Consider the following 25,330-nt stretch of genomic DNA (forward strand, 5'->3'; position numbering starts at 1 on the left):
CTCTTTAATCACAGTTGCAATCCAAAGACAATCATCTCTCAACAGAATCTACAGTTAGCTTAAAATCTGTGGTTCTTAAAGGCTCTGAAGAGTCTGAACTGGTGGAAACAGGTACTAATTAGAACTTGTTATGATAATTCATCTCAAGTGCTTCAAGAGAATTCCATGGGCAGAAACCCTTCACAATACTAAAGCTGACAACCCCTTATAAAAGTATTATGGGTTCTAAAATCTTAAACAAAGTGTGAAATCTCAGCATACAACATAAGCCTCTTTTTACCCAATTCAAATGCTCCCGATCACAAATTCTTAAAAATCTTTAAAAGCAGAGCCCACCGGACTGATATCAGCAAATTACATATTTATCAACAGTGTGAGAGACATGGTACATGGTGGCTCATATTCCATTCAGTAGTTAATGATATTTTTCTGTCACACAACAATATAATAAACATTTCTAAAAGCATATTGACTTCATATTTGGGAATATAACATAACTTTCACAGTGATATTCACAGGCATGCACACATACAATAGTCTGATCTCAGTACTCAGAAAATTTGGTAAGTGACAGAACATGCGGATACCACTCAAATGTGTGTGTAAATATGCATGTGTAGTTTACAGCATATTTTGGTCTGTAGGTATTGATACAAAATTTAAATAAACCTTCTCAGAAAAGAATATATAAAAATCTATGTATGTATCAAATAAAAGGGTTGTGAATCTGGCAAGACTTACAGACAAGGATTTTTTTAACCTCATCCTGTAGTGAAAAAATATTCAATAAATATCCTTTAGTAAATATTAAAATATATGACATCCTAGTATTTGAAAAAAAAATGATAGAACTTTGAGCATGAATGGTATTCTCTCCTCTAAGTGATACTTTAATCAATGACCATGGTCTAGATGATAGAAACGTCCTTGTTTAATAGAAAGGACAAGTATAGCATACCACCAACAAGAAGCATGTCACTCTCTTCTACATCATTAACAAAATCATCATAGTTCGCGCTAACACAATCCGCTGAGCCAACCCCTCTCCGAATCGTAAAAGTGAATTCTTGCCCACTTGTCAACATGATTGGTTGGGGTAGGTCCCCCCACTCCTAACTTCAGGACCCTGATGACAACCAATAATACATAAACAAAGACATTAAACCAACCCAAATATAATATTAATAATCAATATATAGTTACACATGGAAATATGTAACTATTATATGAAATAGCATGTTAAAATTTTGTTCTTTATAATACCCTTGTGACAAGAATGTCAATAAGTCTTTTGACACAAAAAATTTTACATTTTCACAAATCCTGAGATTCCAAGATTGCACTTTGTGAATGGTGTACAATAAAAGTTGTGTAAGCAATGTATCCATGTGAAAGTAATGTTGCACCAATCACAACTAGCCACCTTAACAAGTCGGGAAATTTTTTTTAAAAACTTGCAAACTTTTTTGTGTCCCCAGCATTGCTCTATGAAAACAGCCTCTCCATTACACTTTACCCAACCAAGCCATCCGGATAATATGCAATTATCAGTTTTTTATCCAAGTAATGCCAAACCCACTTATGCAAAATGGTGTACTAACTTAACATAAAAGCGAACAATACGAAACGAATACACGACTTGCACTTTGTGAATGGTGTACAATAAAAGTCGTGTTAGCGATGTTCCCATGTGAAAGTAATGTTGCACCAATCACAACTAGCTACCTCAACAAATCAGGAAAACTAAAAAAAAAAACTACGAACTTTTTTGTGTCCCCAGCATTGCTCAATGAAAACAGTCTCTCCATTCTACTTTATCCAATGACGCCATTCAGTTAATATGCAATTGTCAGTTTTTATCCAAGAAATGCCAAAACCCGCTTATGCAAAATGGTGTACTAACTAAACATAAAACCCGAAAACACGAAACGAATACACAACGATTAAAAACTTGCTTGCCTTGGTGTCAAGCATGATAGCAATGACATTGTCTCTGCTCTGTGCATTGTACTCCTTAACCAAGTCTATGACTCTCTGATGAGACGCGTGGTCCCCGTGCATCCTCGCAACATTCATTCCAGCCTCAGCAAGCTTCCATATCATCTCCCTCGTGTTCGTCAAAGGCCCGATCGCGCAAACGATCTTCGTCTTTCGCCTCACTATCGGCTTCGACCACATCGACCCCACCGGATTGTCGAGCAGTTCCTGAACATCTACGTGCTCAAATTGCTCCACTCTCTAATCAAACAAAATCGTAAAGAAAGATTCAAAATTCGCAACTTCCAATAATTCAATAACACGGTGAGTAGTAGTAGTAGTAGTAGCACAGACCTTTGGTACATCTTCGGGTGAGACGGGAATGAGCTCGGGCTCGGCACGTGCGGATCTCATTGCCACAATGCGAGAGGCGGTGGTGGTGGTGGTGTTGTTCTCACGTGCGAAGGAGACTCTGGAGACGAGAGTTGAAGGATTGAGGTGTAGGGATCGAGAGTTAGGGCAGAGTAAGGAGGTTTGAATGGATCGGGTGGCGACGACTTGAGCCATTGTTGCAGAGAGAGAGAGAAGAGAGGAATTGGAGATTTTGAGAGAGAGAGAGTTTTGAAGAGAATGGGAGTGATGAGTATTTTGGAGGTTGGAGATATCGATGGTTGTTGAATTTTTGGCGGAGGAATTGAGGAGAGAGAGAGAGAGCGCGCTTTGGTTGTATCGAAGAAATAGAGAAATGAATAGCGATTTTCTGTAAAGTTTTTAATTTCAATTCAACCGCATTTGGGTTTGTGGGTTTAAGCAGGGAAAGAAAATGGGAGTGTGCGTGTGAATTTGGGGTTTAGAGGTTTAACTTTGACCTCTGGAAGGAATAAATGCGACGTCGTTTAAGCATTTTGGGATTTAGGTTGTGACGAATTTGCCTATTTTGAAGTGGATGTTCATGTAGTTCCGAATTCAATTTTCTATCATTGAATTTGATGGATTATAAAAGAATCAAATCCAAATGAATATGTTTTTTCCCCCTCGTTAATGTGCGGGAATTTAAAGATTTAAATTTTTTTTTTCCTTTCGGGAGTTTTAAAAAATTAATTATAATTGTGTATTTTTGTGTGTGTATATATATAGTTTTAATTTTATTATTATAATGTTTGTCATTTATTTAATGAATTGAATTGAATTGTTAAATCTAAAATTTGACTAAAACTCACTTTTAGTCCTTTAACAGTGGAGTAATTTTCTATCGTTCAAGTATAAAAATTTAAAAAAAAAAAGGACAATGGGGTAATTTTAATTTAGTTTGTATATATTTAATCTAGCCAATTTTTTACTTTACTATTAATTATGTCAATTTCATCTATAATTGTATTAACCAAGTCAATTTCAATGAATAGAATTAAATTGATTTCAAAAAACTCAGGAGTAATTGGCTTGATTTTGAAGTTGAGAGATGGAATTGATTTAAAAGTCAAGCCCACCCTAAACCTTAAGCACTTTTGTGCATGAGAAGATGTCAATTGAGGTTTTTTTTTTTTTTTTTTTTAAATTAGTTTGATAGTTATAACGGGAAAGGGGTGCCCTCAATATATGTCATATACATACTAGGAAGTACCAACTACTTAAACTACAAGACTTTTAACAAATTGACACACACACACATATATATAATTTGGTAATTACAATGGAGATGAGAGATTTTAATCTCGGAAGTCTCCATTAAAAACACCAGGAGATGCCAACTAATTGAGTTACAAGGCACTTGGTATATAATAGAATTTCAATTTATGATATTCACTCATAATAATTGTTTTTTATCATTAAACCAAGGCACCAATTGGGTCTTCTACAATGCAGATATGATAAAGGTTATAGTAGACGCAACTACATAGAGGATTATTCCACTCGTGATCCCTCCAATTTCCTTTTTTTTCTTTTGCTAGATAATCCCATTACTTGATACTCACATAAAGATGATGACATTGGGGATTAAAAATAGCAATTTGTCATAGAATTTAACTTTGACTGTGTTAGCTTTGTTGGGTCACCAACTGCGCAATACTCTACCAAATAATAAATTTGAACCTTGATGAGATGAAAGGGAGAATATATAACAGTGAGATTTTGGATTTATCATGGAATTGTATTATGGGATCATTGTCTAAATTTGTGACATTTTCATCCTTAAAGAAATATATAAAAAGATAAACCGTAGCATTTATTGTTGCTACTAAGTGTGTGTTTGGTTCCGCGTTGCGTTTGCTGAAGCTGCGTTTCTGGTTTTTTTTTTTTTTTTTTTTCACGCGTTTTGTTTTGGAGTAATGCGGTTACTGTTCATTGAACAGTAACCGCAAATGTTGACTTTCTGCAGTGAACAGTGCACATATGCACTATTCACGGACCCACAAATTACACTTTTTATCAATTTTTTCATTAAAAATGGGTCTCACGATACTATTCACACATTTAAAAATTATTTTGCTACAGTATTTTCAGTTTTCAGCAAAATAAGTTCTATCCAAACACACCCTAAGTCGCATTAATTTAACATAGCTATTCGGTCCATTATGGTCCAGTTTGGTTTGCTCAGTCTAATCGGTACATTTTGGTTCATTTGATCCACTTCAGTCCATCTTGGTCCAATTCGGTCCTCACAATACATTTCGATTCACTTAGTATACTTCGGTCCAATTCGGGCAATTTGGTCTATTTCGGTTTACTTCGGTCAATTTCAGTCTGCTCGGTCCTTTTAGTCCATTTCGGTCTATTTAGTCCACTTAGATCTAGTTCAGTCTATTTAGTCCATTTTGGTCTACTTCGGTCAATTAGGACCATTTCGGTCCATTTAGTCTACTTCATTCCATTCAATCCACTTCGGTCTACTTTAGTGATTCTTTAAAATGAGAGATTTGTGTAAAAAGAGGGGATGATTCCTTGAAAAATCTTCTATGTTGGTAATTTTTTTTATAAAATTACATTTTTTTAATGTCATTAAAGTTTTGTATTTTTTTTTCTAATATAAGTAATTGATTTATTTATATATTTCTCTTTAGGTTTTTCAAAATGTATAGATGATGAATCATTTGTAAGGAGTACTAAAACAAATTACAATCATACATTACATTATTTATATACAAAACATCTCGCCTTATATGATAATTGAATGTAAATGTATTGTGTTTCTTTTAAAAAATTACAAAATTTAAAATACTTTCAAATAACAAATATAGACAACTTTTCTTTTTGAAAAGAACAAACATAGATAAGTTAATGTAGAAAATAATTAAATCATTTTAAGAATGGTTTGAATCTAGAACTTATAAGTTTCATCTATTATTTTAATTTTCCACTTAACCAAAAAAAAAAAAAAAAATAGTCATTTTTTGTTCACCTAACTAACTGACTGTATTAAATCTAAAACCAGCTAATTGAGTTTAAAAACGTGACTGGCATGCTATTTACTGGGCCAAAATGACACAATATCACTATTTACCAAAATATATCTTAATCTACTGTTGTTTCAGAAATATATAAAGATCTACCACTTTTTGAAATAGTAGTAGATTGATATATATTTCAGTAAACAGTGGTATTTGGCCATTTTGGCCCCGAAAGATAAGAAAAGTTTCCTCATATCATTTGCTCTGTTCTTCACGCATTTGGGTCTGTTTTTTTTTTTTTCTTTGCCAAAGCTGGTTCTAATTTTATAAGTTTGATCATATCTCTCTCTACTGATTCACATAAGGGAATTTCTAACAAATATTTTTTACCCTTTGTTGTTGGTTTATTTTTCAGATCTACTTCATATCCACTGATCTTCTACACCTGCTCTACAATAAATTTTTGTGGGACCCATTGAGTGACATAAAACTGAGTTTTTGAATTGGAAAACCCATTGAGACATTCCAACCAAACGATCCACCAAGCAAAGTTATGGGTTTATTGGAGTTAGAGTTATAAGAATTAAGTTAGGAGTTTGAGTGATGAGTGATGAATGACCTCCAAACCAAACAGGGCATAAGTCTTCATTTTCGAAAGGACAAAGAGACAGAGGGGAAGAGCTGAAGAAGAATACCTCTGGTGACTGGTAGACTGGTACGCTAGAATCAACAAATAAAATTTTCAAGCTAGACTAACTGACTGAGATTATGGAAAAAGATCAAGGGGTCATTTGGTAACGTTGTTCTAGTAACGTTGTTTGTATTTTTTTGAAATATGTGTGAGTGAAAAAGTGTATGGAAATACTTGTTTAAAAACTGAAAACATGTTGTTAAACTATTATACTAAACAGGGCCTAAGAATCAAGATGAAGATGAAGAAAAGAAAGGTAAGACCATAAGAATATAGATGGAGAGGCACTGAGGTAGCGAGATGAGAGGTTTTTCTTTTGTTTTTTAAATTTATAATCTCAATTTTAGCATATTTTAAGACAATTACGTTGTATTATTAATGAATTTTCTTGGTATTAATTTTGATTTAAGCATATTTCAAGAATGAATTAGTAAATTTGTCTCCTAAAATTTAATTTTGTTAGCTGAAGATTTACTATTTTTGTTTTTTTCCTTCTTAATCTTTTGCATATTAGGATACAATGAAGCCTTTTCAATGCATTTTATTGACCAATAAAAGTACTTAATTTTTTTTAATTAAAATATATAGATAAATATTACATATATAAATTTTTTTTTTTTTTACAAGTGGGGCCTTCTTTTATTTGAAGGCCTTAGGCGATTGCATCAATTGCATCACCTATTGAGCTGGCCCTGACAGTACGTTCCCAAAGCCCTAAAGACAAACCAAATGTTATGTCTTAATTAAGGTGATAGGTAATTAATATTACTCAATTAATTAATATAAAGAAAGAGAGTTTCCGGTTCAATGCATTTTGAGGTGATAAGTAAATTATGGTTTTTTATACATTTGAATATTACTTAAATTTTTTTTTTTAATACTTAAAGTCTATTCTTTCTCTTTCTTTAGATGCAAAATTACAAATTGTATTTTATTATGGGTTCTACTAAGTACTAACATATATTTTTCAATTAATAATATAATTAATCCATTTAAATTTTTTTTTTGTGTGACATAGTTGATCTTAGATATAATTTTATCAACTTTAATTTGGAAAATTATCTTTCTATATATAGAAACTAATTGTAATAGGTATTATTAGTATAATTCTATAAACTATACATGCATTTGGAAAAGATTTGAATATTTTTATCTAATTTTGTATGTCAATTAAGGGTATTTTTTTTTTCTATTGTAAAACTACTTCTAAAACTTTTAATTCTCATTTTTTTTATGAATTTCTTATTTATTTGTGAGATTTTCATATAAATTTTATTGTAAATATTTTCGATAAATTTCTTGTTCATTTGTGAGATTTTTACCTAAATTTTCTATCATATTGTGTTTATTGTTAGTACCTGTGGGAGGGTTTCTCACTAGTACACATATGTCTTGGGACCCAATTAGCAGGTATTGTCTGCTTTGACTCATGCCTCGTTGATTTGCTTAGTCCCACATCAGGGAGAGACAACTCCCACATGTGCCTTATAAGCTTGAGCCCATGACACATGTGTACCACTACTACACATGATAACTAGTGATACACTACTCCTTCGCTTCAGAGCTTATAAGGCAGAAAGTGGGGAAAAATTCTTTCGATGTGGGACTCCAAAGGATGCTGTGTAAAAGCCAAAGGCTCTAAATCAGTACATCCGAAGAACCCACAGTACCAAACTTATCTATGAAACATTTGTTAGATTGCATTAATTATTTTATTCTTCTACTATCTTTTTAATTTTTTTTTTCAAGTTTTTCATATCTAGATATTTTTACATTAACAAAAAGAAGAGGAAGAAAGTGAATCACATTAACAAAAAGAAGAAGAAGAAAGCGAACCATGAAATGCACAATATGGACCATGATAAAAGTAGTCTACACCCCATTTGCAGACACCTCATTTGTACCTGTTAAAAATCTTTGGTCTCTAGCCTCAATGATGAGTTTGACATACATTAATCAAGGATAATTAAAGAGTTCTCAATACTTCAAAGGTAATTACAACTCAATAGTGTTTAAATCACTTTAAAAACAATTTTGAAAAATGACATTTGCTCATAGTTTTGATCATAACTTTTGAACCACAAATAATCTTTTAGTGAGGTATGTTTCATTAGAAAGTAGACATCCTATAAGAGAGTTATGGCCATCTGAGGTCGGGCCATCAATTTTGTCAGGAATTAGGGTTTCGGCAAGCATGCATACACATTTTTGAGGGCACACATGCACCCTAAGTTCCAAAAACGTAAGACCCATTTGGTAATGTTGTTTAAACAACGTTATTTGTATTTTTTAGAAATAAGTGTGCATGAAAAAGTGTGCGGAAATATGTGCAACGTTATTTAAAAACTGAAAACTGTTGTTTAAGTATATATACCAAACACCCCTCTAGATTTTCATATTTAGGGTTCCAAAATTTTAATCTTTGGGTTGGCCCGCCTCCTAGACCTTTAGGAACATTCAAAAGAATCTAAAAGGCCTGGAAAAACCCTAGTTTATTCATATAAATACTCACCTTATGTCTCAAATCCAAATCCTAGTTAGGGAATGTTTATTTTTGGCCTCTATATTTCCTAAAAACCTATTTCATCTAATCATAATACTAACACAACATCTGGGTGAAAATAGCTAAATATCATGTTCTGACAAAATTCGTGACAAACTAGCATTGTTTCGAAAATATTTAGCAATGTACCACTTTTTTAGTACTCAAATTTTACAAAATCGAGTTTTAAATAGAATTCGAGTTTCTAATGAGTTACCAACGTGACATTGCTGATTTAAAATTTGTATAATTAAAAAAATACTGTGGTACTCGATATTACTAAAATCAGGGACGGACCCACGTTGGGGCAGAGGGGGGCCATTGCCCCCCCCTCCCTTTTGAAAAAAATATAGCACTGTGTACTTAATTTAAGAAGTCATTCTTGACTCTTGAATTTGGATAAAAAGATGGTCAAATAATGACAAATGAGATAAAAAAATAAATATAAAAAAAAGAATAAAAAAACTAGAAAATGGCAATAAAAAAATAAAACCTGTGAGACTGGGAACTATGAATCAAATGTGTGTAGTGGTTAGTAATAAATGTTATTAATTGATAACGCTTGTTTGTTGATTTATTTTATAAATTATTAACTATTTTTAGAAAAATAATTTATTAACATTAATGTTGTTGTAGCGAGGTATGTTTGTTTGGTTTATTTTTTGGACTAAAATTTGAAACTATAGAGCTTTATAATATGGAAATAATGAAACTTTTATTTGAATGGTCGATGATGGGAAAATTATCTATAATATTAGATTTTTTTAAAGAGAAAAAATTACAAATAATTTAAAGTTGATAATGCAACATTGCCTCTAGTGTTTATGTCCCAATTCATGAAAATTTGAATTGCAAACAAAATTCCAAAAAATTACCACCAATTAAATCAGTATCAATCCAAATTGTGAAAAAATGAGATTATAATGTTAATAAATGGGATGGAATTCAACAAAACGTGAGTAGATGTTATTTTTGATTTTCATAAACTTTTTTGTATTTATACTTTACCCTCAAACTTCGAATCCAGATTCCGTTCCTAACTAGAATCGGGTATTTCTTTACTGTTCTCAAACTTAGTAAATTCAAGTATTATTTATTTATTTATTTTTTTTACTTTTTGTTTCGTACTCCATCTTTGTAAAGAGAAGCCACACCATCTTTACATGGTGCTTTGTGCAATGGCGTTGGACACAGTATCCATTGTTGAAACCGAAGTTGAAGTGGAGTAAATTAGGTTGGCATTAACAAGTCACACGCAGTGCCAAGTTGTTGTGCATGCAGTAGGGTTGAATTTTTGCAGTCTGTAAACTGTACTACAAGCTTTGCAGGAAAAGTTTTGGCCGTATGGCCTTTCCTTTTTTTTTTCTTGACCTTTTTCTTCTTTTTCTTCCTTTCACACATCAAGTCACGATAAATACAAGCTAACTTTTCTTGACTTTTGACTTCAACTCTTCTCGTTAGAAAGCTTCTCCAGCAAGTTCAGTTTGCTTTGCTGACTTTTTGCCAACTTTTCAATAAGCTCATTTAACGAGCTAAAAATGGAGTACGTGCTGGAGCATGGTGCAGTGCATCTTACACAAGTAATTAAAGATAAAATAAGTAAAAATTTGGTATAAAAAAAGCAGAATAAGGTACTCAATTTTATTAAGATTTATTAAGTATTCGCTTTTCACAATATGAGTGTCACATTATCATTTTTTTTTTATGTAAATTTTAAATTAGTAGTGTCACGATGATAACTCATTTAAAACTCAATTTTATGAAACTTGAATATTAAAAAGGTGATAAATTGTTATATATTTTCAAAAGGATGATAATTTACTACAAATTTTATGAAAACGTAATATTTGATTTTTTTTGCTCAGCTTTCGGTACAAGAACAGACTCACAGAGAAATATGGGAAAGTGGAGAGAAAATGAGAGTGAATGAGGTGATTGCACTAAAGCTGAAATTGAATAGTGCATATGACCGTTGGCTCCATAATTTCTCCGCATGTGATGGGACCTGACCTTCGGCTGGGACCCACTTGCCTTTTATTTACAACTTTGCCACCATCACCCATAACTCAGATCCGGAAACAAGCAAAATGTATTTCCATTTTCTATCACTCTGCCCGTCTGGTTTCTAATTTCTTATCACTCAATTTTAATCATTCACAACTTATAATACCTCAATTTCTTAACTCTTTATTTGGCGCTTTAACTCAAACTCAGTTTTCAACTTCAAAAGTTGCTGTTGTGTTTCACCCAAAAAAAAAAAAAAAAAAAAAATCAGAGAATTTGTCAAACAGCATGGCTGGATATGTGCGTTTAATTAAGAAAATACTATTAAAAACTGAATTTTGGAAACTTAGGTGTTTTTAGTTTTCATAATTTATCACTTAAAAATCAAAGAATTGAGTGATGAAAATAAATGATCCAAAATTTATCCAAACAAATGTTCATCTGTGGGACCCACACGATTTGGATAATGGAAACAGAAAATTGATTGATATCACTCAAAACTCATCCCATCCAAACAAGCTAGAACAAACACAAATAATGTGGTTTCTACTAAAAGTGAATAATGTGTGATGAAAATTGAGTAATAAGTAACGAGAATTTGGGCAAAGGCCAAGTGTTCTATTTATTAACTTAAATGTCTGTTTGAATAGAACTTATTTTACTGAAACTGAAAACTGAAAATACTGTAGCAAAATAATTTTTAAATGTGTGAATAGTTTTGTAGGACCCATTTTTAATGAAAAAATTGCTGAAAAGTGTAATTTGTGGGTCTGTGGACAGTGCACAGATGCACTGTTTATGGGAAAAGTCAATATTTTCGGTTACTGTTCAATGAACAGTATATGAACAATAACCGCATTACTCCAAAACGCATGAAAAAAAAAAGAACGAAAACGCAGCTTCACATTTGGACCTGTTTGGATTGAACTTATTGTTACTGAAACTGAAAACACTATAGCAAAATAATTTTTAAATATGTAAATAGTATCGTGAGACCTATTTTTAATATTTTTTAATGTATGAACAGTACTGCTATAATGATGGATAGTAGGTAAACAATGATAGAACAGTATATAAATAGTAAAAATTGTCTTCTAAACAGTAAAATCACTGTTTATATACAGGAAAAAAAATACTGAAAATATGTTACAAAATGTAAAAATAGGACTAAGTTCAATTCAAATGGCCTCATATTTTTAAATTTGTTTCGCGCTTTTACTGCACAATTGTTTGATAGGAGTCATGGGACACGTTTTTTGCTATGATAGCTTTTCTGCCCCTTTTGACCCTTTTCTACTCTCATAATTGATAGGACCCATAATCTACACGGTTTCTCAGCTTTTTTTTCTTTATCTGACACTTTACCTTTTGACCCATTTCTACTCTGATAATTGATAGGACCCATAATTTACACGGTTTCTCAGCTTTTTTTTTTTTCTTTTATCTGACACTTTACCTTTTGACCCATTTCTACTCTGATAATTGATAGGACCCATAATTTACACGGTTTCTCAGCTTTTTTTTTTCTTTTATCTGACACTTTACCTTTTGACCCATTTCTACTCTGATAATTGATAGGACCCATAATTTACACGGTTTCTCAGCTTTTTTTTTTTTCTTTTATCTGACACTTTACCTTTTGACCCATTTCTACTCTGATAATTGATAGGACCCATAATTTACACGGTTTCTCAGCTTTTTTTTTTCTTTATCTGACACTTTACCTATTATTATAAATACTAATTAATAATTTAATATTTATCATATCAATTTATTTATACTATTATAAATATGTGATACTAATTTATTAAATTATGTATTAAATTAATTTTTATTTATGTAAGTTTAAATTTTAAAGTGTTTACGGTTGTAAAAAATTACAATAATTAAATTCTATTATTTTATATTTTAAATTTTATTTTTAATTAAATTATATTTTTAATTACAAATTATATTTTATTTATTTATAAATATAAAAACTTAATTAGTAATTTTTTATCTAAAAAATAAGAAAAAGAAAAAAATTATATATATATATTATTTGATTAATATTTAATTATAAAAAGAACTCATTTAAAATTTTGGCCTAAATCCGTTGTTGAGCCGGCCCTGCGTACTGTGTCTGCATTTGTGTGTTTTATCTTATATTCTATTCGTCTATCGGGCAAGTGTTTCTCATTGAAGGAAAGGTTATAAATGTGGTTGGTGGTAGGGGTTTGAGAACATAAAAAAGACGCACTACTTTCTCTGTGTTGTCCTCATCCTGATCTTCTTCATATCAATTGTGATATGTTGGTCATGACTATGATCATGGGTGGAAGGTCCTTTAAGCTTCCTTATGCATTTTTAACGCTTTTCGTTTTAGTGCACTTGATAAGATTAGCCCTTGGCGGAGTCATTCCAGGGGTTGGAGATGCTAACAACATCAGCTGCCCAGAAGGTGAGAGACAAGCGCTGCTTGAGTTCAAAAGAGGAATCAGTGATCCCTATGGCGATCTCTCTTCATGGGGAAGCGAAGATGAAAAAAAGAATTGTTGCAACTGGCAAGGAATTCGCTGCAGCAACCAAACAGGTCATGTAGTTCAGCTTCAGCTTGGTTTTGATTATTTGGGAGGTATGATTAGTCCTTCACTACTGGAGTTGCCTTATTTGACTTATTTGGATCTCAGTAACAATAATTTTAATCATAGCCATATCCCAGAGTTCATTGGTTCTCTAAGTAACTTAGAATACCTTGATCTCTCTTCGTCCAATCTTAGTGGGCCAATTCCCCGTCAGTTTGGAAACCTTTCACGCTTGCAATACCTTGATCTCTCTTCGTCCAATCTTATTGGGCCAATTCCACATCAGCTTGGAAACCTTTCACGCTTGCAATACCTTGATCTCTCTTCGTCCAATCTTATTGGGCCAATTCCACATCAGCTTGGAAACCTTTCACGCTTGCAACGTCTTCATCTTGGCGGGAATGAATTGACAAAATTTGAAAATCTCGAATGGTTGTCTCATATGTCTTCAATAGAAGATCTTGACCTAAGTTCTACAGATTTCAGTGTTGCCAATGACTGGCTTGAAGTTGTGAGTAGTCTCCCTAATTTAAAAACCTTGGATATATCGGCCTGTAATCTTCATCTAACGAGTCTTTCATCTTTTTCCCAATTTAATCACTCAAAATCTTTTACTTCTCTTGAAAGTCTGCAACTCGATTATAATGAAATTAATGACATTCCAAAATTCTTTGGGGATATATGTACTTTACATGAATTGGGTTTGTCAAACAACAATCTCAATGGACAACTCATTGAGCATATCAATGACTTGTTTGGATGTGCAAAAGACTCACTAGAGGTTTTGGGGTTAGCAAGGAACCAATTATGGGGATCATTGCCTGATTTTGCAATGTTTCCATCATTAAAAGAGATTGATCTTTCGTCCAACAAATTAAATGGGACTATGTCCAAAACCATTGGAAACCTTCATAATCTGGAGCATTTGGATGTTTCGTTGAATTATTTGCAAGACGTCATCTCTGAAGCACATTTCTCAAACCTTTCCAAATTATTGTCATTGGACTTATCTGGTAATTCTCTTACCCTTGAATTTGACTTCAATTGGGTTCCCCCTTTCCAATTGCAACAATTATATTTGCGATCTTGTAAGTTAGGGCCTAGATTTCCAAATTGGATCCGAACCCAAAGGAATGTTACCATCCTTGACATCTCCAATGCTCAAATTTCTGATACCGTTCCAGCAGAGTGGTTTGCGAACTTGCCTCCTCAATTATATAGGTTAAATATTTCTAGCAACCAAATACATGGACAGCTACCTAATTTGTCGAAAATGAGTTCGAGTGGACTGAAATTTGATTTGAGTGCTAACCGTTTAGAGGGTCCACTACCACTTTTTTCAACTACTGTCAGCTCCTTGAATCTCTCCAAAAATCGCTTTTCGGGGCCACTTTCACCTCTTTGTAAAATCAATGATTGGGGATTGAGTTTTCTAGACCTATCTGATAATCTATTATCTGGGCAACTTCCTAATTGTTTTATGGATTGGTCGGATCTGGTTATCTTGAATTTGGCAAACAACAATTTCTCTGGTGAAGTTCCAAGCTCTTTCAGCTTCTTGTCGAATCTCCAGTCATTGAGTCTACATAATAACACTTTCTCTGGAGATTTTCCTAATTCCTTGAAAAATTGTAGCAACTTGAGATTTATGGACTTGGGAAACAATAGATTCTCTGAAAAAATACCAGCATGGATTGCAGAAGACCTGCCACAATTGATTGTTCTTATCCTACGTTCCAATAAGTTTAGTGGAAGCATACCATGGGATACATGTAAGTTGAAATATTTACGAATCTTGGATCTCTCTTTAAATGACATCTCTGGAACTATACCACAGTGCCTCAATAATTTCACTGCCATGGCTCACAAAGCTGACTCTTCGACTAATCTTTTTGAGGGTTTTTTTATTAGCGGATTATATATTGGAGATTATGTTGACAGTGCTATGGTTGCATGGAAAGGAAGGGAGTACGAGTTTGGCAAAAATCTTGGACTGCTAAAGATCATTAACCTTTCAAGTAACAACCTGACAGGAAAACTTCCTACTGAAATCACTAGCATATTGGAGTTAGTTGTACTAAACGTATCCAAAAACAACTTATTTGGAGAAATTCCGCAAACAATTGGTCAGTTGAAGCACTTAGAATCATTTGATATGTCATGGAATCAGTTTTCAGGTGAAATCCCATCAAGTATGTCAGAATTACAGTTTTTGAGCTACCTAGACCTATCTTTCAACAATTTATCTGGAAAAATTCCTTCAGGCACTCAACTCCAAGGCTTTAATGCAACTTGTTTTACTGGAAATGAGGCTCTCTGTGGGCCTCCACTGACAGCAAAGTGTCCAGGTGAAGAAACATCAAATCAAAGTTTACCAACTGACAATGGCAGTACTGAAGATGAGGAGGACAATAGAGATGAATTCAAGAAACGGTTTTATGTTGGAGCAGGAATTGGATTTGCTATAGGTTTTTGGGGCATATGCAGTTCTTTGATTCTAAAGCGGTCATGGAGACATGCTTATTTCTTATTATTGGACAACATGAAGGATTGGCTATACGTAACAATGGCGGTGAACAAAGCAAGATTTTGGAGGATATTTCAGAGGCAGGGGTAACCACTTTTAATGTGAGGTTAACAAAGTAAGTCATCTATAGCTCTTTTTCACACGATTTTAGATATATTTTGTTGTTGTTGAGTAATTTTTAGGTACTTCGGAGTAAGGAGAATTGTGTTCCCTCCTTTCACATTCATCATGATTGGGTCCATTCATTAGTAAGAGGAAAGAGCATCATTTCTCCGTGCTTCAAGAGTATCTAAGAATTTTTTATTTCTGCTACTCTACGGCAATTTATTTCGTTCTTGTTCGTTAATTTGTTTTTTATTTTATTTTTTACTCTTTTTCACATTTTTTTTATTCGCTACACATGCTAAGAATCATTACTAATTCTTTTCATATTTCAAATTGCATATCAGGAAGTAGCAGAGATTGCCACTGAAGGCGATACATTTAACCTGGATGGTAAATTTCACTTAGCAATTGCATGAAGTTGAAGAGGTTCTAATTCTATCTAGTGCCTTTACTCTAATGGTTTTCTTTTACCTTGGTGTTAATGTCTGTCTACTGCAGCTGCACATGTATACATGAGTGTCAGGACTCGTTTGTAATATTTGTGTGGGGGTGGTCTGGATGATTTATTTTATTGCCTTTTCTCTCATCACCATCATTGTCAGCTTCAATAATGTAAATTTACAAACAGATCATATGTAATTTTAATTTAGTTGAAGTGTACTTGTACCTTCGATTGTGATGTTATTGGTGGTTATTAGCCATGTGGCCCCTCTTTCGGGGGCATTTAGACATTGTTGAATGGATATGCGTGTTAGTTGAAGAATCTCGAGAGTCAAGAGTATGCTTTCTTTAACCCAGTTCATGTTAGGAGGTGGCTCATGAAAAGTGACTCCTCTTTTCTCTAAGATCAATTCATAATAGCTGCATCGTAGGAACGGTTCATTCTCATCTTGTCACCTTCTCTCTCAGCAATTCTTTACCATGTAATTTAATTAGTTACTTGGTGATAAACCTTTTTTTTTTCTCTTGGAAATTGTTTAAAAGTTAAAATTGATGATTCTGATTGCACTTGAGGCAAATAAACACGTTGCACTGCTAAATTCTTTTAGCTACAAACTTTGCATGCTTCTATAGTTACAAGAATGACGTTCTTTCTGACATTTTACTTGCAATTTTCCACAAATTCATCAAACTTATTTACAAATGGCCAACAGTTGTATAATTTGTAAACTTTTTTTATTTATTTTTATACATAGATGTTGACATTCTACGTACTGCGGTACATTAAAGTTGAATGTAATCAAGTTCATTTCATCTGCACGGTGAGGAAGAAAAAGTTCGAGAGAGCGGAGTTTTGTCTGCTGTCAATATTCATACTACATCTACAACAAAAACAAAAACAAAACAAAAAAGTTATGGTGAGAAAACTAAGATTGAAAAATGGAGAAGAAGCGCCGGTAGAAAGAATAACAAAGAAGAAGACAAAACATAAAATGATAAAAGTGAAGATAAAGATGAGAAGAAATTCAAAAGTAAGAAGGGTAAAAATCGAGTTAGAGACTAGAAGTTGTGTGAATGAGAAAATACAAAATAAAAGGGAAATGAGGTGGTGGTAATGATATGAAATTGAAATGCCGAAATAGAGGCAAAGAAAAAAGTGAGGGAAGGTAGGAATATTTAATGAAATGTCATGTTTCACTTTTCTATTAGTTGATAGACTTTTTATATGTGTTTTTTTCCGTTCAATGTGTGTTGTCCTTGATGTGCTTTGTTTGCATGCAATACAAGTTGTATTTAACTATTTATACCATTACTTGATTAAATATATAAACATTAGTCATTGATATTTTAAAAAAAAAATTAGCAATTTAGCATTTTATTTTATAAATTTATATACAGTTAAGGAACAAACAATGTCGAGCCAAGAACACTCTCATTCCTATCTAATTATTATAAAAATAAAATGATGGATGTAAGAATCCACATACGACCATATCCCTCAAGTCGCAAGTTGCTTTTTACCACATTGTTTTAAACAAAGTTTTACTATAACAGGTTGTTGTAACTAGTATGTAATCGATTTCATTATGGAATCATATAAATAACCAAATAATTACATATTATATGAAAAATACATTTAATTTAATTATTTTAGTCAATTTTTTTATTTGTTATAATTTATTATATTTATTTTATATTTTAAATAATTATTAAATTAATTATAACATCATCACAGTTCAATTTCGGTCTGACTTCCAAGATCTTGAACTTTTCCTCTTACCGTTCATTGAACAATCCAAATCTAAAAAACCGTGCTACCCATCAAAATTGAATTGGATCTTTGCATAATTAGATTGATTAAATTATTTGGTAATTTTGTCTTAATTAAAACCAACGAAGGTCTAAACAACCTTTCAATCACAAACAGCAACACACCATATCATGAAGCAATGTACACCAGATTTGATGAACAAGTTGGAAACTGATGGAGATCACCTTCGAAGAAAAAGCCACTATGGAAATAACGTACCCCAACTAAGGCAATTCACTATACATGACAATTCTAAACAAAACCTTTGTAATGTAAACTCTACAACATAGTAGACAACTCAATGTTAATAGGGTTAAGTGGTTAACCAAAAAAGGAAAAAAAACAGAACAAGTGATAGCTAACACAGTTAACATATAAGATGTGATGGAATGAAAGATTTAGAACCCGTTTGGTAAGAGATTTCTAGTAACATTGTTTAAGTTTTGTGGAAATACATGTGTGTGAAAAAATGTGTCGAAATACGTGTAATGGTGTTTAAACAAAAATTTTTGTTATTTAAACACTGTTATCAAATGGACCCTTAAATGCTACATTGTTTTATTCATCAAAAAAATGCTACATTGTTTTGTTTTTAAATTTTAATTTTTTTTTAATAATAAAAATTTTAAGTTTTAAATTTAACATTTTGAAAGCTTTAACTTTAAATAAAAAATAGTGAAAACTTTACCATTTAAAAAGAGTTTAAAAAAAAAAAAAAAGGAAAAAAAAAAAAAAAAGAGTGAAGATTGAAGAAGTTTCCTTGTAAAATTTGGCAAAATCAAAGTCTGGATCTGGGCTCTGCCAAAATTGGTAAAAAAAGAAAAAGAAAAAAGAATGATCCTTCATCCTTATCTTTTAGTTAAATGTGAAATCAAGCCCCTAGTATGAAGTTCTATGAATTGTTACTGCATGTATTTAGACTTTAGAGTCAAGTAATTAAAGCTAGAGTCATATTTACCACTATATTCCAATTCCAAACCTATCCCAAGTCTTCCTAACCCTTGATAGACTCTCACGTCCCCATTTAATAACCAGAAGCCCCTAGTATGAAGTTCTATGAATTGGTACTGCATGTATTTAGACTTTAGAGTCAAGTAATTAAAGCTAGAGTCATATTTACCACTATATTCCAATTCCAAACCTATCCCAAGTCTTCCTAACCCTTGATAGACTCTCACGTCCCCATTTAATAACCAGAAGACCAAGAAGAATATATGTAATTTTTTTGCTAAACAAGAAGAATATATGTAAAGTACTTATTTACCTACTCTCTTTTATACGTGCATCATTTTCTTGGTCTTCATTGTCACTGTCCTTGCCTTAACTTTTTAAATTACACTATAGAAGTCGCATTGAAAAGAAGTGTAGTATACTATAGCTGGAAGCTTCCTGCCTATTTTTCTAAGCGCAATTTCTAAAAATAAAGAAAAAGTTAGTGCAGTGTTGGCTTGGCTATGTAGCGTGCTAGGTGCTAGCTGCTATGTATGTTTCTATGCAAGTCATATTTTACTGCCCAGAATACCTTTTTCTTTTTGAAGTTCAGCCTTAGAAAAGCCTACCTTTTCTTTTCTTTTCTTTCTTAATAAAGCCAATTAGCGTAGCTATTCAGGGATTAGGTTAGCACATGCAAGAACAAGAATGCTATTATAACTGTTAAAGAAACTGTTTTTTTCTTATTTTTTAAGTTATTAGAGGTCTTGGCCCAGTGGTATTAGAAATATATAAGTTTGTGCTTCTGGAATATTGTTTAGGACAAGTGAACAAATTTAGAATCTAAATACGTGTCTTTTCAAAAAGAAAAAGAAAAAAAAGATTTACTTAATTAGTTATTAATTAAGCTCGTTAAGTAGTGATAGAATACACAATGTTTCAATGAAATCAATGTCAAATCAATTCTAAGATTTAGGGATGGACACAACAATTTTATAGAAGACAGGAGGAAATTGGTAAGGAATCTTCCACGAGGAAGATTTTGTAATTCATTATACCTTTACATACCCTGGATTACATTGAAGAAGATAAGGCAATTCACTATATGTGACAATTCAGTAATCCTAAACAAAACCTTTCTTATCTAAACTCTACAACACAGTAAACAACTCACTGTCAATAGGTTTAACCAAAGGAAAAAGAAAGGGTGATAGCTAACACGGTTAACATATAATATGTGATGGAATGGAAGGTTTAAATGATACAGTGTTTTGTTTTTAAATTTTAATTAGTTTTTTTTATAATAGAAAATTTAAGATTTAAATGTAACATTTTGAAAGTTTTAACTTTAAATAAAAAATACTTAAAACTTTATGATTTAAAAAAATAGTTTAAAATAAAAAATAACAGTAATTTAAATTCTCCATTTACTTCCCACCCAAAAAAAAAAAAGAAAAAGAAAAAGAAAAAAAGAATAAGTTTCCTTGTAAAATTTGGCAAAATCAAAGTTTGGATCTGGAAAAATTATATAATTCTCTGATAGACCATGTCATTTGTCCATCATTCTACTAAAAAGCTCTCACTTATTTAAAATTTCTAAGTCAATAATCAGTTTTTGTTTTAAATTTTTTTTAACTCAACAATTTTAAACAGGTGTGAGTCTTTTAGTGGAATGGTGGACCACGTCACTTGTTCACTATGTGGACCTTGTAATTTCTCCTATGTCTGCCAAAATTGGTAAAAAAAGAAAAAGAAAAAAAAATGTCATAGTGTGGCAGTGCCACATCATGGGATGGGAAGGATGCAAGAGCCACCTGTTACACACGAAGCACCGAATCATCTCCTTACCACGCAGAGTAACCCTTAGAAAAAGCGCGGGAAAATTCTCATCCCCATTTTCGCGCCACAAAAAGCCCTAATTACGAATCCATCTCTCTCTCTCTCACTCTCAGAAATCAGATCAGAGAGATCATCTCACACCAAAAATAACCCCTCATTTCTCACTCTCCGTAAAAACCCTAAAACCAATCAGTCTATTCATGGACACCGAGGGCTTATCGCTAATCTGCGCGGGTCTCGGAATCGCGACGACAATGGCAATCGGATCGGCTATTCCAAGGGCCAGTACTGTCTAGGTACACCTCAAAAATTCAAAAAAAAAATTTGAAGCTCTTATCCTCTACTTTTTGCCTTTTCAAGTTCAATTCAAACAAGCTGAATGATAGCATTGGGTATTGTTTTCAATTCATTTTAGTTTCAGCAATTGAATTTTCGTTTCCCAAAATTTTAAACTTGTCATTGATTTTTAGGAAAAGATTTATTTTTGTAAATAATCCAAAATCAGAATTTTTTTTTTGGGTTATATAACCTAAATGATCAAATTTACAGTTTCTTCTATCATTTAATTGTTGGGTTTTTGTTTTATATTGTAAATTGGGTTATAGAAATTGATAAGCTTCCTTTCAGGTTAAGATAAGAATATTCTTTTAGGTTCAGTTGAGAATGGGGTTTTGTTTTCTAAAGGTCCCAGACAATGAAAATCACAAGAATTGGGATTTAATTTATTTAATTGGCTATTTTTTTTTCCTCAACAAGTAAATGGGGATTTGATATTGACAGTTGTTATAATTTTCAAATTTATGTCAGATAATTTGAAAGATTTACTGAGGTTTTTGAGGCGTGACGATCCACATACACGAGATGTGTTCAAGCAAGTCTGTAAATGGAACATTGTGTCGAAAGATCTGATTCCTATTATAGAACACTGCCAAGATGATCGTAACTTGGTTTTCAATGCAGGCAGTTTTTCTTATCTCTCTATTATTTATTGTGAAAGAGAGCTGAAGGATGAGTTTTTATTATTATTGTTGTTATTTGTTTGACAGTGAAGGTTTTGGTGTTCCTTACTATGCCTATTGAGCCTACTTCGAAAGATATTTCACAACAGCTAGAGTATCTGTGGGGGTTGAAGTCGTCAGTTACGTGTAGCGACATTGTTGCTGTGATAGTCTCACTTTTGGAAAGCCCATTGGAGAATTTGGAAAGGTGAGTAATGATTACACATTAGTGGAATCCTTGAGTTTCGATCATTTGACCCAGGTTGCATTTTCGTTGAACTGGAACTGGTGGAAACAGGTACTAATTTGAACTTGTTATGATAATTCATCTCAAGTGCTTCAGGAGAATTCCATGGGCAGAAACCCTTCACAATACTAAAGCTGATAACCCCTTATAAAAAGTATTACGGGTTCTAAAATCTTAAACGAAGTGTGAAATCTCAGCATACGACATAAGCCTCTTTGCACCCAATTCAAATGCTCTCGGTCACAAATTCTTAAAAATCTTTAAAAGCAGAGCCCACTGGACTGATATCAACAAATTACATGCTTATCAACAGTGTGAGAGACATGGTACATGGTGGCTCATATTCCATTCAGTAGTTAATGATATTTTTCTGTCACACAACAATATAATAAACATTTCTAAAAGCATATTGACTTCATATTTGGGAATATAACATAACTTTCACAGTGATATTCACAGGCATGCACACATACAATAGTCTGATCTCAGTACTCAGAAAATTTGGTAAGTGACAGAACATGCGGATACCACTCAAATGTGTGTGTAAATATGCATGTGTAGTTTACAGCATATTTTGGTCTGTAGGTAATGATACAAAATTTAAATAAACCTTCTCAGAAAGAATATATAAAAATCTATGTATGTATCAAATAAAAGGGTTGTGAATCTGGCAAGACTTACAGACAAGGATTTTTTTAACCTCATCCTGTAGTGAAAAAAAAATTCAATATATATCCTTTAGTAAATATTAAAATATATGACATCCTAGTATTTGAAAAAAAATGATAGAACTTTGAGCATGAATGGTATTCTCTCCTCTAAGTGATACTTTAATGAATGACCATGGTCTAGATGATAGAAACGTCCTTGTTTAATAGAAAGGACAAGTATAGCATACCATCAACAAGAAGCATGTCACTCTCTTCTACATCGTTAACAAAATCATCATAGTTCACGCTAACACAATCTGCTGAGCCAACCCCTCTCCGAATCGTAAAAGTGAATTCTTGCCCACTTGTCAACATGATTGGTTGGGGCAGGTCCCCACTCCCAACTTCAGGACCCTGATGACAACCAATAATACATAAACAAAGACATTAAACCAACCCAAATATAATACTAATAATCAATATATAGTTACACATGGAAATATGTAACTATTATATGAAATAGCATGTTAAAATTTTGTTCTTTATAATACCCTTGTGACAAGAATGTCAATAAGTCTTTCGACACAAAAAATTTTACATTTTCACAAATCCTGAGATTCCAAGATTGCACTTTGTGAATGGTGTACAATAAAAGTTGTGTAAGCAATGTATCCATGTGAAAGTAATGTTGCACCAATCACAACTAACTACCTCAACAAATCAGGAAAACTAAAAAAAGCTGCGAACTTTTTTGTGTCCCCAGCATTACTCAATGAAAACAGTCTCTCCGTTCTACTTTATCCAATGACACCATTCAGTTAATATGCAATTGTCAGTTTTTATCCAAGAAATGCCAAAACCCACTTATGCAAAATGGTGTACTAACTAAACATAAAACCCGAAAACACGAAACGAATACACAACGATTAAAAACTTGCTTGCCTTGGTGTCAAGCATGATAGCAATGATATTGTCTCTGCTCTGTGCATTGTACTCCTTAACCAAGTCTATGACTCTCTGATGAGACGCGTGGTTCCCGTGCGACATGTTCATCCTCGCAACATTCATTCCAGCCTCAGCAAGCTTCCATATCATCTCCCTCGTGTTCGTCGAAGGCCCGTTCGGGTGGCGACGACTTGAGCCATTGTTGCAGAGAGAGAGAGAGAGAGAGAAGAAAGGAATTGGAGATTTTCAGAGAGAGAGAGAGAGAGTTTTGAAGAGAATGGGAGTGATGAGTATTTTGGAGGTTGAATTTTTGGCGGAGGAATTGAGGAGAGAGAGAGAGAGAGAGAGAGAGAGAGAGAGAGAGAGCTTTGGATTTGTGGGTTTAAGCAGGGAAAGAAAATGGGAGCGCGTGTGTGTGAGTTTGGGGTTTAGAGGTTTAACTTTGACCTCTGGAAGGAATAAATGCGACGTCGTTTAAGTATTTTGGGATTTAGGTTGTGATGAATTTGCCTATTTTGAAGTGGATGTTCATGTAGTTCCAAATTCAATTTTCTATTATTGAATTTGATGGATTATAAAAGAATCAAATCCAAATGAATTTGTTTTTTTTCCCTCGTTACTGTGCAGGAATTTAAAAAATTAAAATTTTTTTTTCCTTTTGGGAGTTTAAAAAAATTAATTATAATTGTGTATTTTTGTGCGTGTATATATATGGTTTTAGTTTTATTATTATAATGTTTGTCATTTATTTAATGAATTGAATTGTTAAATCTAAAATTTGACTAAACCTCACTTTTAGTCCTTTAACAGTGGAGTAATTTTCTATCGTTCAAGTATTAAAAAAAAAAATTATAAAAAAAAAGGACAATGGGGTAATTTTAATTTAGTTTATATATATTTAATCTAGCCAATTTTTTTCTTTACTATTAATTATGTCAATTTCATCTATAATTGTATTAACCAAGTCAATTTCAATGAATAGAATTAAATTGATTTCAAAAAATTCAGGAGTAATTGGCTTGATTTTGAAGTTGAGAGATGAAATTGATTCAAAAGTCAAGCCCACCCTAAATCTTGAGCACTTTTGTATATAAGATGTCAATTGATGTTTTTTTTTTTTTTTAATAGTTTGATAGTTATATCGGGAAAGGGGTGCCCTCAATATATGTCATATACATACTAGGAAGTACCAACCACTTAAGCTACAAGACTTTTAACAAATTGACACACACACACATATATAATTTGGTAATTACAATGGAGATGAGAGATTTTAATGTTGGAAGTCTCCATTAGAAACACCAGGAGATGCCAATTAATTGAGTTACAAGGCTCTTGGTATATAATAGAATTTCAATTTATGATATTCGCTCATAATAATTGTTTTTTATCATTAAACCAAGGCACCACTAGGTTTGGGACTACTAGTATGTAAAAAGGATTATTAACATCATAGTTTGACCCTAAAATTTTGTAATAAAAAAAATGAACCTCATATAATTTTTTTAAAATAAAAAAAAACTGAATCTAAACAATCGGTTTGGTCTTCTACAATGCAGATATGATAAAGGTTATAGTGGACGCAACTACATAGAGGATTATTCCACTCGTGATTCCTCCAATTTCCCTTTTTTTTTTTTTTTTCTTTTGCTAGATAATCCCATTTCTTGATAT

At 32.5% G+C, this 25,330-nt stretch overlaps 2 protein-coding genes across 8 annotated transcripts in view; one reads left to right on the forward strand and one right to left on the reverse strand.

Annotated features, from left to right (window-relative positions):
• Positions 1-23,821, reverse strand: part of LOC126700534 (plastidial pyruvate kinase 2) — a 54,117-nt gene extending 30,296 nt beyond the window's left edge. Inside the window, exon 1 of one of the 4 annotated variants that reach the window (XM_050398733.1) lies at positions 23,654-23,821. In XM_050398733.1, the coding sequence (XP_050254690.1) occupies positions 23,654-23,806 (153 nt within the window). In that variant the 5' untranslated portion in view covers positions 23,807-23,821. Of the gene's footprint in view, positions 1-2,331; positions 2,721-23,653 lie in introns of those variants that run through there. The other 3 variants (XM_050398732.1, XM_050398730.1, XM_050398731.1) reach the window with 3 other exon arrangements.
• The window catches only part of LOC126700532 (receptor-like protein EIX2), a 53,283-nt gene that overhangs the window by 12,761 nt on the left and 15,192 nt on the right, over positions 1-25,330 (forward strand). Inside the window, exons 1-2 of one of the 4 annotated variants that reach the window (XM_050398726.1) lie at positions 12,709-15,806; positions 16,141-16,559. The exons of 1 other annotated variant lie outside the window; for it this stretch is intronic. In XM_050398726.1, coding sequence (XP_050254683.1) covers positions 12,890-15,781 — 2,892 coding nt within the window. In that variant the 5' untranslated portion in view covers positions 12,709-12,889 and the 3' untranslated portion in view covers positions 15,782-15,806; positions 16,141-16,559. Of the gene's footprint in view, positions 1-12,708; positions 15,807-16,140; positions 16,560-25,330 lie in introns of those variants that run through there. 2 more of the 4 variants (XM_050398725.1, XM_050398724.1) reach the window with 2 other exon arrangements.

The sequence above is a fragment of the Quercus robur genome, chromosome 9, assembly GCF_932294415.1.
Source record: "Quercus robur chromosome 9, dhQueRobu3.1, whole genome shotgun sequence".
NCBI lineage: Eukaryota > Viridiplantae > Streptophyta > Magnoliopsida > Fagales > Fagaceae > Quercus > Quercus robur.